Below are 22,086 nucleotides of genomic sequence, written 5' to 3'. Positions count from 1 at the left end.
AACTATACTACAGCTAGAGACGAGAGCTGACTGTTACACAGACCATGAGGCAGGCCTTTATGTATGGCTCCCAGATGGGCGGAGCCAGAGGCGGAGTCCCCAGTGTTCCAAGCCCGGTCTTAAAGGGGACATCACCTTACATGATGATAAGGCAGTAACCGTTCATCACAGTGCGTTTTCTTGTTGTTTCGTTTGAACCAAAATTAGACGTGCCTCTTTGGTAGGTTTTGTTTAACTGTAATTTGTAACATGTCATAACTTTTAAGTTTCTACCTTTAAAGCCACAAACATTGAATGAACTCCACAAATGCTCCCAGTAGCTTTTTTTGGACACTTGAGATTGGATGCGTAATATAGTTGCGTTCTATAAGTGACTCAAACTGTAACTCTTTAATTTATTTATTTTCAGTGGTGGAAAATGTGAATAGAATTGAACTGAAAGCTGGGGTTGGTTTCTGTTACTCTGTCGGTTTTGATTCCCTGCTGCAGGCAAGCAGTCGTTTTGGGGTTTTTAATGCTGGTGCAGTGAACTGTGGTGTTGGGTGCTCTGGTGCACAGATGAGCCAACACAGTTGTATGTGGTACAACTCTATTTTATTATAACTCTTATAATACAGTTCTTTCTGGATACTCTGCACGTGCTGTCTCCCTGAGTGTGTTTGGTAACAGATGTGTCCTGGTTCTCCTCTGCAGCTAATACTGACCACCGGGGTCGTGTCTGTGCTTTTATATCTTTCTGTCATTGGTTGTGGTGTTGTGTGTTCTGATTTGTCTGTTGGTGTGTCTATCATGATGTGTGTGTTTGAATATCATGACATCCCCCCTTTTTACAAAGACAAGTGCCTACGTGGTTATAAATATAATTGTGTCGTGAGTGCATCTAAGAGTGTGCGTTTGTGTTGTGTACAGCGTGTGTATATGACGTAACTATTTACATGGGGCGATGTCGGGTGCGTCACACTAACAAGGTTGTACCATAACAAAACTTGGATGCGAGAGAAAAAAAAACAAAACTTGAACATTGGTCTGGTCAGACGATATCTGGAACAATAAACAACAACAGGTTATAATACAGAAGTGTTTGACTTTTTGAACGTATGAACAGCGTTATAAGTCCAGTCTAATGGGTGACCGCCTCAAGAATAGGCTGGTCCTCAAGCCGGTTCAGCTGTGGAGATTTGGGGTCACACTGGTTCACCTTGGACTGTTGGAGGTGATGCTGTTGCCGAAGTCTCTACTTTACCATTTGTTGTACTTCGTGCAGTGCTTGGTTTTTTCATTCGTGCAAATATAACATTCAACATCTTTGTTAGTGGTGCCTTGGCTGTGGTTTGGTTCTGGTGGCGATGGAAGGGGCATGATCCGTGGCATCTCCACGAAGTCATCCTTGGGAACCAGTGGAGGATCCGTCGTGTGCGTACGGTTCAGTTGCGAGCGTGGAAGGCGGCGCAAAGCTCGCTGATTGCGCCTACGCACCAATCCATCCGCCCTGCATGCCAGGAACAAGGTGGAGTCTTTTTCTTTTTATGTTTGTGGTGGACGGCATCTTGTAGCCGATGGGTCGTTGCCATCGAAGTAGCACCATCACTAATATCATGCAAGGCAATGACTGTGCCAGATGTGGAAGTTGGCCGAGACCGTGTACGCTGGTTCCGGCCACCTGCTGTGCCGGAAGGGCGACTCCGCAGAGAAACGTCGAAGCATGTCGCCTTGGAGAGAGAATTGTTGCTCGCATCAACGTCTGGCGATGGCGCGAATTGGTGTGTCCATCTTGGACCGCCGGTGCTGGTTGCCACTGCCGACCCAGTGGGACTGCCACGCGATCCATTCCCTGTCGCCGTGGCATCCGCCGTCACCCTGAGCGTGCCATCACCGAGGCCGCGACACCGCCCGTCCGGAGCAAGGTCTGGCGTGCGCGAATCAGAGTCGGCGCTTGGCTGCTCCCCATCTGGAGTCCGGTCTGCCTTCCGTCGATGCCCCCCGTCCGGAGTCCCAACAGGTTCACTGGAGGCAGCCGAGATTCCCTGAAGCTGCACTTCTGGAGTCGGAACATGCAGGAATGCACCAACCAGTGGAGAGGGTCGAGCCATCGAGGGTGGAAGCGGTGCGCTGCCACCGCAGTCGTCAGTGGTCCCACCGTGATCGTCGAGTGCCTCGGTACGCACTAGGCGAGGTCTGTCACCTTGCACCTTTTGCATGGGAAGTGGGATGCTGTCGTCACTCGTCTCACATCCCGTGGATAGATCCTCATTAGCAGCTTGCTGTTCACTAGGGTTGGGTAAATTGTCAGAGTTTTCATCTGGTGGTGCACACCATGTCGGTGGACTGTCATTGTCTTGCCGTTGTCCTTCATTTGGGCTTTTCTTCTTTGGAATTTTAAATCTCCCCCCAGACATTGCAGAACCTTGTTTATTACCCCCAAATTCTCCCATAGGTATGGTCTCGAATATAGGATCCAATGTTTCTATCGACATTGTACTATTTTCCAAAGAACATTCCGTTTCACTTTTCTTCTCAGGTGCCTCATATGTATCTTTGTCTAATGTACATGCCTTCATGGTCTCTGGGTCTGATTTTGCTGGGACTGGCATAGTCACAGTCTCTCTTTTACTGTTCTCAATTGCCCACATTATACTCCCCATACATAACTGCTTAATCACTGGGGTTAGTGTGGTACAATGGATAATCGGGTCGACCTTATCTGCATCTTCACCATTAGTGGAAAGCACACTTGGTTCACTTGAAACTGCTGTGGGTTTTAAATTCGTTATCTGGCTACTCGATGTCGGTGTCCTCAGGATTCTTGCTCCAATGTTCTGCTCAATAATCAGTGGAGCGTGTATAGGTTCAATGCAATTAATGTTCCCCTCAAGGTTTGAAGAGTCATTACTGACTAACTGCTGGTCTCCGAAGTTGGATTTTGCGGTGTTGTGTTGAAGGGAGACATTTGTCCCTGCTGTAGATATGATTCAGGTTGTGTTATTTCCATTACCTGAGGATCAATGTCTTGTCCATTTTTTCGATCCGTACTAAAACACTGGCAATTCTCAGTCTGCTCCTTGCAAGTTAAACATTCAATTAATTTCGTTAGCAAATCCTCAGCATCCTTCTGTGGCCGTGCAGCATTATTAATCTCTGTTCGGCTATAATGATCCTGAAGGTCAGCGCATAAACCTTTTTTCTTCGGGCTTGGACGAGGCGATTCCTTTGGCTTGTCTTCAGTTGGGCTTGAACAGTCTTCAGCGCTGTGCCCTTCATTGTAGCATGAGAGACCGTCATGTTCATGCTGCTGTGTAGTGGAGCATGATAGGCTGTTATAGCCTTCTTGCTGTTCACGTGAGCATGGCAGACTTGCATCGTCTGCCGCTGGTTGGTCAGGAGAGGTTGCTAGACCCTCATGGTCTTGTTCCTGCAAGGACTGCGCTCTGGAGTCTTGCGTTCCTTCCATCGTGGAGTCCGTCCACGAGCTCTCTGTGGAGGCTTGTGACACTGGAGTCACTTCTTGTTCGTGCAAGGACTGCGCTCTGGAGTCTTGCGTTGCTTCTATTGTGGAGGCTGTCCACGAGCTCTCTGTGGAGGCTTGTGACACTGGAGTCACTTCTTGTTCGTGCAAGGACTGCGCTCTGGAGTCTTGCGTTGCTTCTATCGTGGAGGCTGTCCACGAGCTCTCTGTGGAGGCTTGTGACACTGGAGTCACTTCTTGTTCGTGCAAGGACTGCGCTCTGGAGTCTTGCGTTGCCTCTATCGTGGAGGCTGTCCACGAGCTTTCTGTGGAGGCTTGTGACACTGGAGTCACTTCTTGTCCGTGCAAGGACTGCGCTCTGGAGTCTTGCATTTCTGCAATTGTGGAGTCTGTCCACGAGCTTGCTGTGGAAGCTTGTGACACTGGAGTCACTTCTGGTTCATGCGAGGACTGCACTCTGGAGTCTTGCATGTCTTCTTTCATAGAGTCGGGAACGTTGAGCGGGACGTGGACCACGCTCTGTGTGGCAGCAGGCACTCTCCGTGTGCTTGCACCGCTCCCTGTCTGTTAATGTCAGGCTGCAGCATCATCCGGTACTGATAAGTTGGAACGTCATATCTGCTGGATTGAAGATCCTCAAATCCGAAAAATGAATCCGCATCTGCGTCGGATTCAATGTGGGGGCCGCCAATGTGCAACACGAAAGGTTCGTCCGAGTCATAGTCATATAGGACCACGGAGCTATCATTGGGCACGCGAGGTCCCGAACCACTGTAAAGATCGTCATCGAAGTATTCGAGGTCGGAATCATCGGCTTGTGCGTAGGTAACTGCTTGTCGGAGGGTTCTTCGAGGTCAAATTCATCTCCTGGGTCAATTTGCGGCACTGTGCTGTCATTCCAGGTGAGGGAAGGTTGTTTTACAGCTTTAACAGATTTTTGTTTTTTTGATTTGGGACGTTTCCCTTTTAAATTGGATTTGGGACATTTCCCTTTTAAATTGGTGCGGTCTGGGGCCTCTGACATCCTGACGCTCGGTATGTAGCACGTAGGAAGCGACTGCGCATGCTCAGATCGCTGTTCCTTTACCGATGGCCGTTTTCTTGACTGCGCATGCGCAGCATCTCGCGCATGCGCAAACGAAACTTCGGTTCTGCGCACTGCTCGCGCAACTGTGCTAGCGTGATAGCTTTAGCAAGATGGCCGCCGACCTCGACCCAGCCCTCTCTCAGGCCCGGGATTTCGGCCTCTGGGAATTCGGGCTCCGGGATCCCGGCCACGAGGTGAGTACTGCAGCTTTTCTTACCTTTACTTGCCGATTGGATTGCGTTTTCTTCACAGTACTTGGAGAATTTGTCCAGGACTGCCTGGTAATCGTACCTTTGCTGCCTCCTGAAGAACCTGAACCTTGTGAATATTTCTCTTGCCCTTGCACCGGCGATGGTGAGGAGAAACTCAATTTTTTCGCTATCATCCAGGTCTTGGAGTTCAGCTGCCACCAGGAACAATTCGAACCATTGCCGGAATCGCCGCCAGTTTTCGCGGAGATCGCCGTGGCACTGGAGCGGCTGCGGAACCGGGAGCTCTATCATTTTGCCTGGGCACTGCTGGTTGTCTGTGTACACTGAGGTATGCCGGCAGGTATCGATCCACTCCTGTACCATGTGGTGTTGGGTGCTCTGGTGCACAGATGAGCCAACACAGTTGTATGTGGTACAACTCTATTTTATTATAACTCTTATAATACAGTTCTTTCTGGATACTCTGCACGTGCTGTCTCCTGAGTGTGTTTGGTAACAGATGTGTCCTGGTTCTCCTCTGCAGCTAATACTGACCACCGGGGGTCGTGTCTGTGCTTTTATATCTTTCTGTCATTGGTTGTGGTGTTGTGTGTTCTGATTTGTCTGTTGGTGTGTCTATCATGATGTGTGTGTTTGAATATCATGACATGAACTTTCAATATTTCATGTTGGCTTCAATACATTTATAGGAAAGCAATAAAGTGCCACCATTTTATCTTGAGCTGGATTTGGAAATAACAAATTAGGATTGAAAAACAAAATAAAACGTTGTTTAAATTTCCCAACCCAAAACACTGAAGAAATATTGCATGAGATGCGGTTAAGAGTCGGTTCCGTGAGGAGGTGCAGTCTTCAGTCTTCTGAGGAAGTGTTGGACCTACATTCACTGGAGTTTAGAAGAATGAAGTCTGATCTTATTGAGGACATTCTGAGGGGACTTGATGCTGAGATGACGCCCCCCCCCCCCCCCCCCCCCCCCCCCCCACCCCCCCTCCTCGGGGAGTCTAGAACTCTGGGCATCTCGAACTCGAGGCATAGTTTCGCAATAATTTCAAGACTGAGATGAGATGAATTTATTTTCTCAAGTGGGTTGTTTAATCTTTAGATTTTTGCTTTGCAGAAGGAGGGTTCCTCCAATTGTTCCCATGCTGTGTGCATTTGGTCTCTTTACTCTCATCGTTCTACAGACTTGCTACAAGCTGGTTCAACCCCTTAAACCTCATTCAGTTCCGTCGTGGCTGATTTCCAATCTTGGCTACAACCTACTCGTTTTGGTTGGTGATCTCGATTTTTGTTTTGAAGTTTTAATCACCCCAGAGCCTGGCTGGCTTTGTGTGTGTGTGGCCACCGGTTTTTGGGGGGGGGGGGGGGGCAGCAATATCCCACAAATAGTGATATGATGGCGACCAGATTTGTTTAATGATTATTAATATAGGTCAGAGTGCCAAAAGATAGCACCATTTAAAAAGTTGAGAAGCTAATGGGATCTTTCTATGTCCACTTGAAGGAACAGGCAGGGCCTCTGTGAAAGATCTCATTAAAAAAAAATTATAATAATTTTATTCCAAACACAATCAATGAATCACATAGTCATCCAAAGACAAAACTAAATAAGCAGTTTGTCATTTCCCCATTTTCCCCCCTTAACTAACACAGCGCCCCCCCCTCACACCCCCACCTCCCTATCTGCTGGCAACAACCAGATCCTTGAATAGTGACCAGAACAGTCTCCATCTTACCCCTCCTTTGACCCTCCAAGTGAACTTGACTCTGCCATATCATCGAACCACGCCGACACCCTTGGAGGCGGCACCGACCTCCACCCCAATAGGATTCATCACCGAGAAATCAGTGGCGAAGGCCACGACATCCGTTCCCCTCCAGTGTCTCCAGTAACTCTGAAGATCGCCACCAATGGGCACGGCGTCATCCTCACCCCCACGATGTCCAACAATGTCTCAAAGGTCGAGGTCCAGCATCCCCGAGGTCCAGCATCCCCCTAACTTCAGGCAGACCAAAACTCATGGACACGATTCGCAGGCCCCCTTGCACACTTCTCACATTTGCCCTCTAGCTCAGGGAAGAACCCACTCATCCCAGCCCACGCCATTTGGACCCTCTGCACCACCTTGAACTGTATCAGGCTCATCCTGGCACAGGATGATGTTGAATTTACCCGGTGCATAATCTCACTCCAGCTCCTCCCACTTCCATCTTATCTCCTCCACTGGCGCCTTCTCCGTTTCCAACAACCATCCACAAATATTCACAGTCCTCCCTTCCCCAGTTCGCCCTGTGTTAACAATCAATCCACTAAAGTATGCCTTGGCAACTGGGGAATGAGGTGAACTCCTTGCGTACAAAGTCCCACACCTGCATATACCTGAATTTGCTCTCTGCCGAAAGATGGCACCTCTGGGGGCATCTTGATCTTCAGCCTCCCGTTTAGAGTGGGATTTGAACCCACAACATCTGACAGCCGAGATCCTGGGCGAGATTCTCCACTCCCCGCGCCGGTTGGGAGAATCGCCTGGGCCGCCAAACTTTCCCGGGACGCCGGTCCGACGCCCTCCCGCGATTCTCCCAAGCGGCGGGAACGGCCCCGTCGAGTTCCGCGGGCCGCAGGCCGGAGAATCGCCGGAGACACCCAAAATGGCGATTCTCCGGCCCGGATGGGCCGAGCGGCCAGGCCAAAACGGCGGGTTCCCCCCCCCCCCCCCCCCACCGGCGCCGTCCACACCTAGTCGCTGCCATCGTGAACGGTGCGTGAACGCTGGGGGGGGGGGGGGGGGTGGCCTGGGTGGGGGGGGGGGGGGGGACCGATCGTCGGGCCGTCCTCTCTGAAGGAGGACCTCCTTCCTTCCGCGGCCCCGCAAGATCCGTCCGCCATCTTCTTGCGGGGCGGACTTAGAGAGGACAGCAGCCATGCATGCGCGGTTGACGCCAGTTAAGCGGCTCCGGCCGCGTCATCTATGCGGCGCCGCCTTTACGCGGGCGATAAGGCCTGGCGCGTATAGATGACGCGGCCCCGATCCTAGCCCATTGTCAGGGCCTGAATCGGTCGGGATCGGGGCCGTTTCGCGCCGTCGTGAACCTCGACGGCGTTCACGACGGCGCGGCCACTTCGGCGCGGGAGTGGAGAATTTCGCCCCCTGCCTCTGAGATCCACTTAATGCCCCACATATGTCATTATCCACCAATTGCTTGATCTTGGTTGATTTTGGGTGCAGTTTGCCTTTTTTTAACTGCTTGTGGTTGGCAATTATTACTTATAATCTTTCTGTTCCTTTTATTGAATCTTCTATAATGTTATGGTTTGCCTCAGTGTGTATTGCAATATCATTTAATCTTTAAAAGGAAATAATGAATGAACCAATGTAACATTTGGCTTCATGGCATCTCGATATTCTTCAGCAAATGAAATATCTGTTGAAGTGGAAACCCAGCAGTCACTTTAACGCAGCAAGGCTCCTCAATGATCAATGCAACAAGGCCCAGATTTGAGGGATGAATATTGGCCAGGCCATTGGGAGAAATCTGTTGTTGCTCTTTTTGTCGGGCCAAGAGATTTTTTTTTTTTTAACACGCCCATTTTATTCATTCATTAATGGGATGCGGGCGTTGCTGGTTAGGCCAGCATTTATTGCCCTTTGAGGTGGTGGCTTTCTTAAACCGCTGCAGACCATGTGGTGTAGGTACACCCACAGTGCTGTTCAGGAGGGAGTTAAGGAGGGACCCGGCGATAGTGAAGGAACTGCTGATATATTTCCAACCCAGGATGGTGAGTGGCTTGGAAAGAAACTTCCAGGTGGTGGATTCCCAGATACCTGTTGCCTTTATCCTTCTAGATGGTAGAGGTTGTGGTATTGGAATGTGCTGTTAAAGGAGCCTTGGTGAGTTGCTGCAGTGCATCTTGGAGATGATACACACGACTGCCACTGTAGATGGGATGCCGATTAAGTGGCTGCTTTGTCCTGGATGGTGTCCAGCTTCTAGAGTGTTGTTTATCATCATAGATTATCATAGAATTTACAGTGCAGAAGGAGGCCATTCGGCCCATCGAGACTGCACCGGCTCTTGGAAAGAGCACCCTACCCAAGGTCAACACCTCCACCCTATCCCCATAACCCAGTAACCCCACCCAACACCAAGGGCAATTTTGGACACTAAGGGCAATTTATCATAGCCAATCCACCTAACCTGCACATCTTTGGACTGTGGGAGGAAACCGGAGCACCCGGAGGAAACCCACGCACACACGGGGAGGATGTGCAGACTCCGCACAGACAGTGACCCAAGCCGGAATTGAACCTGGGACCCTGGAGCTGTGAAGCAATTGTGCTATCCACAATGCTACCGTGCTGCCCGAGCTGCACTCATCCAAGCAAGGGGAGAGTATTCCATCACATTCCTGACTTGTACCTTGTAGGTCAGGGATAGACTTTGGTCAGTCAGGAGATCCGAGTTGCTTTTGCAGCCACAGTATTTATATGGCCGGCCCAGTTCATCATTTATCAATGGTAGCCCCCAGGATGTTGATTGTGGGGGATTCAGTGATGGTAATGCCATTGAATGGCATGGGGCGATGGTCATTGTCTGGCACTTGTGTGGTGCGAATGTTACTTTCTACAACAGCTTGGCTAAGAGCAAGTTCTGGCGCACATCAGCTTACGCCTGGATATTATGCAGGTCTTTCTGGCCGAGGGCATGGACTGCTTCATTATCTACAGTGTTGAACATTGTGCGATCATCAGTGACTTCTGACCTTGTGTTGGAAGGAAGGTCATTGATGATGCAGCTGAAGATGGCTGTGCCTTGGACAGTGACCTGAGGAACTCCTGCAGTGATGCCCCGGGGACTGGGATGATTGACCTCCAACCACCACAACCATCTTCCTTTGTGCTCGATATGACTTCAACCAGCGGGGAGTTTCCCCCCCCGATTCCCATTGACTCAAGTTTAGCGAGGGCTCCTTGATGCCACACTCGGTCAAACGCTGCCTTGATGTCAAGGGCAGTCACTCTCACCTCACCTCTGGCATTCAGCTGTTTTGTCCATGTTTGAACCAAGGCTGTAATGGGGTCAGGAGCTGAGTGACCCTGGCGGAACCCAAATTGAGTGGTTTATTGCTGAGCAAGTGCCAGATGAAAGCACTATCAATGACACTATCCCTCGCTTTGCTAGTAATCACAAATGGACTGATGTAAGTGTCTGGGTTGGATTTGTCCCGTTTTCTGTGGACATGCTGCACATGGCACCGCATTGCTGGGTAGATGCCAGTGTTTGTAGCTGTACTGGAAGAGCTTGGCTAAGAGCTGGTTCTGGAGCACAAGTCTTCAGTACTATTGCCAGTTTAGGGCCCATAGCCTTTGTGCCTTCAGCCATGTCTCGATATCATGTGGAGTGAATTGAATTGGCTGAAGACTGATGCTGGAGACCTCAGGAGGAGACCGAGATGGATCATCCACTTCGCACTTCTGGCTGAAGATGGTGCAAATGCTTCAGCCTGGTCTTTTGCACTGATGTGCTGGGCCTTCAGCACCGTTGAGGATGGGGATATTTGTGGAGTCTCCTCCACCACCACTCTTGGCTGGATGTGGCAGGACTGCTAGGTTCGGTCTGATCTGTTGGTTGTAGGATAGCTTAGCTCTGTCTATCATATGCTGTTTGTAGTCCTGTGTTGTCGCTTCCCCAAATTAACACCTCATTTCTGGGTATACCTGGTGCTGCTCCTGGTATGCGCTCCTGAATTCTTCATTGAAAGAGGGTTGATCCCCTGGTCTGATGGTAATGGTGGAGTGCGAGATATGTCGGGCCATGAGATTGTGGTCGAGTACAATGCTGCTGCTGATGGACACAGCTCCTCGTGGATGCCCAGTTTTGGGTGGCTAAATCAGCTCCACGTCCATCATATTCGATGATCATGTCACTCTCTCCATGGAGGGCATCTTCAATATGAAGATGGGGCAATGTCTTCATAAGGACTGTGCGGTGCTCACTCCCACTGATCATGGGCAGATGTATCTGCAACAGGTAGGTTGGTGAGGATGAGGTTAAGTCTCTTTTCCCCTTCTTGTTGGTTCCTTCACCACCTGCCGAAGTCCCAGTCTAGCAGCTATGTCCTTTAGGACCCGACCTGGCCAGTCAATAGTGGTGCTACCGAGCCACTCTTGGTGATGGGCATTGAAATCCCCCACCCAGAGTGCATTGTGCCCTTGTCACCCTAAGTAATTCCTCCAAGTGATGTTCAACATGGTGGTGTACTAATTCATCAGCTTGTTGGAGATTATCAAATGTGATTCTTTCATCTCCAAGACTTAAATTCTTGTTCATAAAAAATGGGAAATAAGTAGATACACTGAATGAATTGAGTCCGTGCACTTTGATAGGCTTTGTCCTAATTTTGTTTAGAATTCACTGTACATGCAATATCTTTTTGGTATAGAGCTTCTGCCTTAATTATCAAAAGATCATTTGAATAATGCTGCGTAATATTTCTTATCTTGTAAAGATCCTATTTTGCTCATCATCAAGACACTTTCCCAGCATACTTTTTGTAATTAGCTGTGGGTTGTAATCACTTGTATTTTAGTCCATAAAACATTCAGCTTCCACTACCCTTGCTACCTCCAGTGGCAATTTATCCTTTCCCACAAATACCTCCACTGTCTCATCCTTATTGCTCTCCAGACTCCTTCATGTCCTAATGCAACCATTCTGGCCGTGAGCTACATAATCTACTATTTACCGGCCCCATGAAGAGGCATTGAGATCTAAATCCCGCCTATTGAAGCCAGGATTCGGATTTGTTTGTTTAAGTGTGCAGCCAATGACGTCCGGCTCACTTAAAGATCCTCTCGCCGGTGTTACCCAAGAACCGGGATCTAACCACCGCACTTCAGAGACCCTGAGGGGGGGCCGTTTGGCACTGGTCTACACCAACATGGACCAGGCATACCGGCACTTTTTTTTGGGGGGGGTCTCCCAGGCGATCAGGGCCCCTGGGTGTTTGGTCTATGGACAGGGTGCTACCCTGGCACCCATGTAGGGCATTTCCAGGCTGTCAGTGCCAAGGTGCCCAGGTGGTATTTTGCCTGTGCCAAGGACTGAGCCTGGCGGTGCCCTTATGTAGTGGGGTGTGGGGGGGCTTGAGCACCCTCTCGGTGGTAAGTTGGGGCATTGGGGGGGGGGGGGGTCCAGAAGTCGCAGTGGGGAGTCCAGAGATCGGGATGCCATTCGATCTCTTCCAGCACTGGCGAGCGGAGCTCGTTAGTACAGGAAATGGGACTAAGTGAGACCTCGGTGGGGAGTTCCTCACCGAGGACCAGAAATGAAGCATTTAATAGCGGGAGTGTTCTCGGCGCTGACAGTGCGGGTAAACACGCGGCTAAACGCTCCCAACATGGAACTCTGTTTCATTTCTGTTAAATTGCTGAGTGTTTTGGAATATCTTTTTAAATGTCTGCCATTGCATTTCTACTGACCATTCCTGAACCCAATTTTCTGGTGTATGTTAGGCAGCTCTGTCTTCATACCCTTATAATTACTGTAACACTGGTCTTAGAACCACTGTTCTCTCCCTCAAACCTAATGCAAAATTCTATCATGTTTTGATCACTGCTACCTTGTGGCTCCTTTTAGAGGCCGTTAATTAATCATGCCTTATTTCACACTACAGCATAGAACATAGGACGATACAGCGCAGTACAGGCCCTTCGGCCCACGATGTTGCACCGAAACAAAAGCCATCTAACCTACACTATGCCATTATCATCCATATGTTTATCCAATAAACTTTTAAATGCCCTCAATGTTGGCGAGTTCACTACTGTAGCAGGTAGGGCATTTCACGGCCTCACTACTCTTTGCGTAAAGAACCTACCTCTGACCTCTGTCCTATATCTATTACCCCTCAGTTTAAAGCTATGTCCCCTCGTGCCAGCCATTTCCATCCGCGGGAGAAGGCTCTCACTGTCCACCCTATCTAACCCCCTGATCATTTTGTATGCCTCTATTAAGTCTCCTCTTAACCTTCTTCTCTCCAACGAAAACAACCTCAAGTCCATCAGCCTTTCCTCATAAGATTTTCCCTCCATACCAGGCAACATCCTGGTAAATCTCCTCTGCACCCGCTCCAAAGCCTCCAGGTCCTTCCTATAATGCGGTGACCAGAACTGTACGCAATACTCCAAATGCGGCCGTACCAGAGTTCTGTACAGCTGCAACATGACCTCCTGACTCCGGAACTCAATCCCTCTACCAATAAAGGCCAACACTCCATAGGCCTTCTTCACAACCCTATCAACCTGGGTGGCAACTTTCAGGGATCTATGTACATGGACACCTAGATCCCTCTGCTCATCCACACTTCCAAGAACTTTACCATTAGCCAAATATTCCGCATTCCTGTTATTCCTTCCAAAGTGAATCACCTCACACTTCTCTACATTAAACTCCATTTACCACCTCTCAGCCCAGCTCTGCAGCTTATCTATATCCCTCTGTAACCTGCTACATCCTTCCACACTATCGACATAACCACCGACTTTAATATCGTCTGCAAATTTACTCACCCACCCTTCTGCGCCTTCCTCTAGGTCATTGATAAAAATGACAAACAGCAACGGCCCCAGAACAGATCCTTGTGGTACTCCACTTGTAACTGAACTTCATTCTGAACATTTCCCATCAACCACCACACTCTGTCTTCTTTCAGCTAGCCAATTTCTGATCCACATCTCTAAATCACCCTCAATCCCCAGCCTCCGTACTTTCTGCAATAGCCTACCGTGGGGAACCTTATCAAACGCTTTGCTGAAATCCATATACGCCACATCAACTGCTCTACCCTCGTCTACCTGTTCAGTCACCTTCTCAAAGAACTCGATAAGGTTTGTGAGGCATGACCTACCCTTCACAAAGCCATGCTGACTATCCCTGATCATATTATTCCTATCTAGATGATTATAAATCTTGTCTCTTATAATCCCCTCCAAGACTTTACCCACTACAGACGTGAGGCTCACCGGTCTATAGTTGCCGGGGTTGTCTCTGCTCCCCTTTTTGAACAAAGGGACCACATTTGCTATCCTCCAGTCCTCTGGCACTATTGCTGTAGCCAATGATGATATAAAAATCAAAGCCAAAGGTCCAGCAATCTCTTCCCTGGCCTCCCAGAGAATCCTGGGATAAATCCCATCAGGACCCGGGGACTTATCTATTTTCAGCCTGTCCAGAATTGCCAACACCTCTTCCCTACGTACCTCAGTGCCATCTATTCTATTAGCCTGGGTCTCAGCATTCTCCTCCACAACATTATCTTTTTCCTGAGTGAATACTGACGAAAAATATTCATTTAGTATCTCGCCTATCTCTTCAGACTCCACACACAACTTCCCATCCCTGTCCTTGACTGGTCCTACTCTTTCCCTAGTCATTCGCTTATTCCTGACATACCTATAGAAAGCCTTTGGGTTTTCCTTGATCCTACCTGCCAAATACTTCTCATGTCCCCTCCTTGCTCGTCTTAGCTCTCTCTTTAGATCCTTCCTCGCTACCTTGTAACTATCCATCGCCACAACTGAAACTTCACACCTCATCTTCACATAGGCCTCCTTCTTCCTCTTAACAAGAGATTCCACTTTGAATAGCCTGCTCTCTGGTTGACCCTGGAACAGATGCCCAAAGAAATTGTCCCACAAACACTCAAAACTATCTTCCAGGCTATGTTTGCTGCTTTGGCTCATCCAATGTTGTTCAGAAAACATAAATAGTTTTAAGGGATTTATTTTTGTATTTGTAAACGTTTTTTTTTAAGTGCCTGGAAGGGTCAATACCTTTAGTTAAATTCATGCTTGCCAAAGGTGTTTGTATGTGTGGGAGTCAGTTTCAATTCCATTGTGATTCTGTTGTGCTTTTGAGAGGGCTACGGTGTTATGAGTGAATAGGTCAGCAGAGGTATGCAGACATTGTTTAGCAACTGGAGGCTCTTTTTTTTTAAGGGTAGGGGAAGCTTTCCAAATTTTAGTTTGAGCTGGATATATTACAGTTGGAGACAGGATACCGGGGTGTGAACATCTTTCAACTCTACCAGGAGAAGCTGGACAGGATAAGGGAGTTGCAAAGATACAGGCTTCCTAAGGAACAGACAGGCTTCCTAAGGAACAGGTTACAGTCCAGATAACCAGGGAATTGGGACAGAAAGAATGCCTTAAGACGACTGAAGAACAGAGACCCCAAGGTATTGTTCAGAAGAATTCAAGGAAGAGTAAACAAAATATTTTGAGTTAAAGAGACAATGGCAGTAACCAGATTTAAAGGGAACAGCAGACTGCAGAGGTAAATCAAATGTATAATGCCATTGTACCAGAGTCTGGGAACCAGAAGTTAAAGCAATTGTGAACAGTTTGTGCAGCAACCAAGACACAGAAATCCTAAAGGGTTGGTGTAAAACCTGGATTTGAGTTGCTGTTAAAAATGGAGTGAAAACTTTTTATAGAAGTGTCATTTGGAAAACCTGGACTGGATTTCGGAAAGCGTTATTGTGAGAATATTTGAAAGTTTTTTGGGAGTGAAGTTTGGAAACTCTCGTGATCTTCTGTGGGGATTCTGAGGAGAAATCCACAGACACTGACTTGGGTTCAGAGCACAGTGTGTGTACTTTGCCATCACCAATCTGTGTGTTTAATGGGATTTTGTGTTAAGGAGACCATTGTAGCTTAAGATGCACTTCTGTGTGTATTTCTTAAGCTAAGTCAGAGAGGGAGCGGGGAGTCCAATTTTTTTCGTGTTTAATGTTTTTAACCTTTTTATCAAAACTAATCAGCGGTCATGTGACTCTGTTCCTCCATGTTTTTTTTTTAAAAGTAAACTTTCTGGTCTTTTGAGCCAGTGTTCAATTTTGGGATCTTCCTATACAGTCGCAACACCAACTGGGATCGTAACAACATATATGTAGATTAAAATCACTCCATGATTACTGCAGTATCTTCCTTACAAGATCTCATTATTTCTTCCTTCAGTGCCCGTCTTTCTGGCTGTCGCCATGGCCTCCCTACGGCGCTGCTGAGTTCGAAAGACTGGCCTTGGATTGTCCAGCAGCTCTCGGAATGCCAGACCTCCTTCCCTGGGCCCCTGCCTCCAGAGGCAGGCCCACCGCTGCCCGATTGGCATGTGGTTCAATGGAAAGGAGGCAGTGGGGTCCTCTGATTGGATCTCCGGACCGGCAGAATGAGACCCCTATGCCTCAACAAGATTCTGTCCAAGATCTTGATCTTTAGAACCAGGATAATTTCTCTCTGTTGTGCTAATATTGTCCATAATGCTCTTCACCTTTTAAAGTTGGGCCTATAATGTTTGCATTTCTGTGGAGGGGAGGAACAATGAGTGCCTGTCCCTTCAGCCCACTTCCTCGCATACTCTAGAATTTTCCTCCAATTCCCAAGTATGGGAATTCCCTCCCTAAACATCTCAACCACTTTTAACGTGTCATTTTAAGGATGCGTTAATGCCTACTTTTGTGATATTACTTTGAGGATATGCAAATGAGCAGGTAACCAGGGTGTAAAGCAGCATGTGACCAGCAGCGAGTAGTGGATGTAGAAATTGCAGCAGTACACCCACTATGAGCACAATTGCTTCACAGCGCCAGGGTCCCAGGTTCGATTCCGGCTTGGGTCACTGTCTGTGCGGAGTCTGCACGTCCTCCCCGTGTCTGCGTGGGTTTCCTCCGGGTGCTCCGGTTTCCTCCCACAATCCAAAGATGTGCGGGTTAGGTGAATTGGCCAATGATAAATTGCCCTTAATGTCCAAATTGCCCTTGGTGTTGGGTGGAGGTGTTGAGTTTGGGTGGGGTGCTCTTTCCAAGAGCCGGTGCAGACTCAAAGGGCCGAATGGCCTCCTTCTGCACTGTAAATTCAATGATAATCTATGATTAATCTAGGACAAAGGTTCGGCACAACATCGTGGGCCGAAGGGCCTGTTCTGTGCTGTATTTTCTATGTTCTATGAGTAAAAGGTTGCCGAATCCCTCGAGTAGATCTCGTCTGGTCGAGCCATCCCGTAACGTATCTTCAAATAAACTTTTTTTTTTTTAAATTTAGAGTACTCAATTCATTTATTTTTTTTCAAAATTAAGAGGCAATTTAGTGTGTTCAATCCACCTACCTTGCACATTTTTTTTGGGGGGCAAACACGGGGAGACTGTGCAAACTCCACACGGACAGTGACCCAGGGCCGGTAACAAACCTTGGACCTCGGCGCCGTGAGGCTGCAGGGCTAACCACTGCACCACCGTGCTGCCCATCTTCAAATAAACTTGAGCCCCCATATCTTTCAGCAGTCCTGTGTGTGAATGCCTGTCGTGTAGGTCCAGAAAAACACCACGTAAACTCTTTGAGCAAACCTTTGGCTGCCTGTCCTAATGGAACCTTGTGAGTTGGTGATATTTTAGTGGGTAGAAGACGTTGTGTGAAGGTAATGTGTTGTCGTTCAAGTGGGCTTCTCAGAAGTAGAAAATTCCTGACTATTACCATGCCAGGGGCTGCCTTCCAAACTCTCCAATTGGACTCTCCCAGTCCATTCCTCAGGATTTTCCTATATTACCCATGATATGTAAGGGTCCTTTATGGAGGGTCCTGTCTACCCTTCATTACCTTGCTCCAGGTAGCTGATTCCATGATAGGGCAATGAGCACCCGAGGCCTGCTATCTCTTTGTAATATAATAATAATCTTTATTGTCACAAGTAGGCTTACATTAACACTGCAATGAAGTTACTGTGAAAATCTCCTAGTCGCCACACTCTGGCGCCTGTTCGGGTACACAGAGGGAGAATTCAGAATGTCCAATTCACCTAATAAGCACGTCTTTCGGGACATGTGGGAGGAAACCGGAGCACCCGGAGGAAACCCACGCAGACACGGGGAGAACGTGCAGACTCCACACAGGCAGTGACCCAGCGGGGAATCGAACCTGGGTCCGTGGTGCTGTGAAGCAACAGTGCTAACCATTGTGCTACTGTGCAGCCTGTAAGAATCCTTGCAATACTCTTAAGGATGTTCTTTGGAAAATATAAAACGTGTATCACCGTCCGGGTAGAGTTGTGATACCAACATTCTACATTTGCACGTGTATGTGCCAATTAACCTTTTCATCTGGATTACGGTTTGTTCCAGTAAAGGGGTGTTTACTGATCCTGATCACTGCAAGGGAACTGGATTTATGAAATTACAGCAGGGAAGTTCCGCATTCAAGTGTAAATGGGTTTCCTTTACTCCACAACAGACTGGTATTGGGTGTCACAGATTAACTGCAGGTGTCTCTCTCCGGCAGTTGTTGAAACCATAACCCGGAAGTGTCGCACTGGGACAGCTTCGCAAGAGAGGGGGAACACGTCCCACTGTTAATACCTAACCAGTGTGGTTGTCCTTATGCCACATCAGTTACCTTGACTGCCACCTACGCCTGTGTGTCTCTCTCCTGTTGATGGTGAAATGTCATTCGGAAGTGCCCCACTCGTGCAACTTCACAAGAGAGAGAAAGGGGGGCCACTATTTATCCCTAACCAGTAGCCCCTCTTGAGTGAGCGTGTGCGAAGCGCTCAGATTCCAACTACGGAATTATGTTCTGGCAATTATTGTGACTCAACCAGAGCGGACAGTGAAAGAAAGGTAGACTTTCTGAAGGTAGACATTTGCTGCAACAATGGTAGACTTTAAAATAAGTAATTTATTCAAGAAAATTAGGCCCTCCACAACTCGGACTATAACACACAAACACCGGTTATAAAAATACTATGAAAGATCTGAGGAGAAATGGGAAGCGGAGTTGGAAAGATCCAAGGAGAAATGGGAAGCTGAGGTGGTGAAGATCAAGGAGAAATGGGAAGCGGAGTTGGGAATGGAGATCAATTGGGGAGTATGGAGTGAGGCACTGCGAAGGGTAAACGGGACCTCCTGATGCAGTTTAAGGGTGCATATGACTCGGGCGAGAATGAGTGGGTTCTTTCAGGGGGTAGCGGATGAGTGTGAGAGGTGTGAGCGGGGGCCAGCGAATCACCTGCACATGTTTTGGGGTTGTGAAAAATTGGGAAGATTCTGGGCGGGAGTGTTGGCGGTCTTAGCCAGGATAGTGGAGGAGGGAGTGGACCCGGACCCTTTGGTGGCGATATTTGTGGTTTCAGAGAAGCCGGAGCTCATGGACAGGAGGAAGGCCGATGTCTTGGCCTCCGCCTCTCTGATTACACAGCGACGAATGTTGCTGGAGTGGCGGTCGGCATCGCCACCGGGGGTAGCAGCATGGTTGGGTGACCTGTATGACTTCCTGTGGTTAGAGAAGATAAAGTATGAGTTAAGGGGCTCAGCAGGGGAGTTTGAGAAAAGGTGGGGGATGTTTGTGACCGTGTTTGAGGAGCTGTTTGTCGCAGGGGGGTGAAAAAGGAGACAAATCTGTACAAACTGTATAGTTGATTGTTGGGAAGTATGTTTCCCGGGGTGTTTATTTGCTGTTGGGAAGTATGTTTCCCGGGGTGTTTATTTGCTGTTGGGAAGTATGTTTCCCGGGGTGTTTATTTGCTGTAACCTACTTTGACACATGTTTGAATAAAATGAGTTTTAATAAAAATAAAAATAAAAATACTATGGGAAGCAAGAAACTAAACGGCATATCAAAAATTCTTACTTTTACGCAAGCTTACTTAAGCACACACAAACATAGATATATCCACTCACCCTACCCAACCTCAACAATCTAACCTAATTGGGAGTTTTTGTGGGCTGAGGGAGTATACTCGCCGTTCCCAGGAAGAATGTTAAACCGGCACGAATGTCTCTGGCTCTTCCTCAAAACTGTCTGGTCCGTTTGGTTGCTGGGCTTTGACCCTGTGTAGTCTGGTGTTCGTGACCTTCTGTCTTGTAGTCTGGTAGGAGCCTCTGTTATGGGCCAGGGTTTAGAGAACCCCAAAGCGTATCATGGAGTTCACCTGACCCACAACTTTTAATAGATTGTGGTATGGGGAGCCCACGGCCCACTCTACAGGTGTGGTACAGCAGAAATGGAAAAGTATTTTTTAAAGCAAAACAATGTTTATTCTATGAACTCAGGTTAACCTTTTTAAAACATACAGTGAACATCTTAGCAACCATCAATTCAAATACAATCCCCAAAGAATACAACACTAAGTAATCCTTAATAACTTGCCAAACAACATCCAGAAGACAGAAGAAACGCCTTTTAACAGAAGCACATTAGGTTTACATTCACGACTGAGAACATTTATAATTCTGAATTCACCCAATGATCAAGAGATAGTCTTTTCATGGCAGAGAGAACAGCAGTACGCCTGCTTTGTCTGGCTTCAGCTCCAACACTGAAAATGAAACTAAAACACACCCTGCAGCACATGGCAGAGAGAACAGCAGTACACCTGCTTTGTCTGGCTTCAGCTCCAACACTGAAAACAAAACTAAAACACACCCTGCAGCAGTCTAAAACGAAAGTAAAAAGCTGACAGACAGCCCAGCTCCACCCACTCTCTGACATCACTGCAGTAGTAAACACCCATTTTTTAAAGGTACTCTACAGATATTTATATACATACCCATTTATAAACACCCATTTCTTAAAGGTTCTCTCATATGACACCCCGTAGCAAGAGACGAGAGAGCGAAGCAAGAGAGAGAGTGCCTCTGAGTCCCGTATTCTTAAGGGCAAAAACCTGAGTGGCGCTGACTGGCCCCTCCCACAGGTGAGTTCCAGGGCAAAGGCTTGCTAATTGCTGGCAGAATGAATCTGGCATGATCAGTTTCTCCACAAAGGTTTGGTAATGTCAGCAGAGACTGCTGGTCTCTTGCAAATGGCTCAAGTGGACGTTGGGGACCACTTCGATTATTATCCCATTCATCTGGCCAGGGCAAAACTCATTTACATGCCATTGTTTCTCCAGGAGTGAATTAGGAGCGTGCAGTTCTTCCCACGTAATGTTTCCGTTGGCCCAGTCATGACTCTGCTTTGTTCCTATCTGAGATGAGTCTTAGGGATGCATATTCTGCTGTCTGCCTGCAGACATGGTTCCTGTTTCTGTACAGCATTTGTCCTTTTAATATGGAATGTATCCTCTCCAATTCTTGTCCAGTTTTGTTCAGTTTTTTTTTGTTCAGCTGCTGAGTTGCAATAACTTGCACATAAGTACAAACTGACTGTTTGATCTTAATACTTTTTGCTCATTAGAAATGTCCTGAAAACCTGAGAGATCGAATGGCAAAAATATCTGAGTTCAAGGACGTCTTCTTGGGAACGGTACCCCTCCTGCAGTGGAACAAACATGCCACAGAGCAGGAGTACAAAAGACTGAGCAGGTATAATGGAGCTCACGGATGGGATGTAATCAGCTATGAAGGTAAATGTTATTTTTTGTATTAAATAATACCAAACAGCAAATCTGCAAATAATTAATGGCAAAATAGCAGTGTCTTACTAACCAAGCTGCATTTTGCAGTTACCTGGGCCAGGATTCTCCCCTACCCGGCGGGGCGGGGGGGGGGGGGTCCCGGCGGGATGGAGTGGCTGAACCACTCCGGCGTCGGGCCGCCCCAAAGTTGCGGATTTCTCCGCTCCTTTAGGGGCCAAGCACTCACCGTGAGGGGCTAGGCGCGCGCCGGAGTGGTTTCCGCTCCCCTGGCTGGCGTGGAAGGCCTTTGGTGCCACGCCAGTCGGGGCTGAAGGGACTTTGCCGGGCGGCGGAAGTCCGTGCATGCGCGGGAGCGTCAGCAGGCTCTGACGTCATCCCTGCGCATGCGCAAGGAGAGGGGGGGTCTCCTACGCGTCGGCCATTGCGGAGGCTGTGGCCGAAACGGAGGGAAAAGAGTGCCCCCACGGCACAGGCCCGCCTGCAGATCGGTGGGCCCCGATCGCAGGCCAGGCCACACGTGGGGGCACCCCCCCGGGTCCGGATTGCCGCGCGTCACCCCCCCCCCCCCCCCCCAAGGACCCCGGTGCCCACCCGCGACCGTGGGGCACCCCCAGGGGCCGGATCGCCCCGCGCCACCCCCCCCCCCCCCCCAGGACCCCGGTGCCTGCCCGCACCGCCTAGTCCCGCCGGTAAGAGAGGTGGTTTGATTCTCGCCAGCGAGACAGACGTTCCAGCAGCGGGACTTCGGCCCATTGCGGGCCGGAAAATCGCCGGGGGGGGGGCGCTCAACGACCGGCGCGGCACGATTCCCGCCCCCGCCAAATATCCGGTGCCGGAGAATTCGGCGGCTGGCGGTGCCGGAATTCGGCGGGGGCGGGTTTCACGCCAGCCCCCAGCGATTCTCCGACCCGGCGGGG

The 22,086-nt window shown here is 48.7% G+C and overlaps 1 protein-coding gene across 2 annotated transcripts in view; it reads left to right on the top strand.

Annotated features, from left to right (window-relative positions):
• Positions 1-22,086, top strand: part of LOC140395630 (alpha-N-acetylgalactosaminide alpha-2,6-sialyltransferase 2-like) — a 61,386-nt gene that overhangs the window by 21,077 nt on the left and 18,223 nt on the right. For both annotated transcript variants that reach the window (XM_072483634.1, XM_072483633.1), the window contains exon 3: positions 20,989-21,157. In XM_072483634.1, coding sequence (XP_072339735.1) covers positions 20,989-21,157 — 169 coding nt within the window. The remainder of the gene's footprint in view (positions 1-20,988; positions 21,158-22,086) is intronic.

This window comes from Scyliorhinus torazame, chromosome 18 (genome assembly GCF_047496885.1).
Source record: "Scyliorhinus torazame isolate Kashiwa2021f chromosome 18, sScyTor2.1, whole genome shotgun sequence".
NCBI classification, from domain to species: Eukaryota; Metazoa; Chordata; class Chondrichthyes; order Carcharhiniformes; family Scyliorhinidae; genus Scyliorhinus; species Scyliorhinus torazame.
Note: the sequence above shows the minus strand (reverse complement) of the source record. Positions and strands in the feature narration are given on the sequence as shown.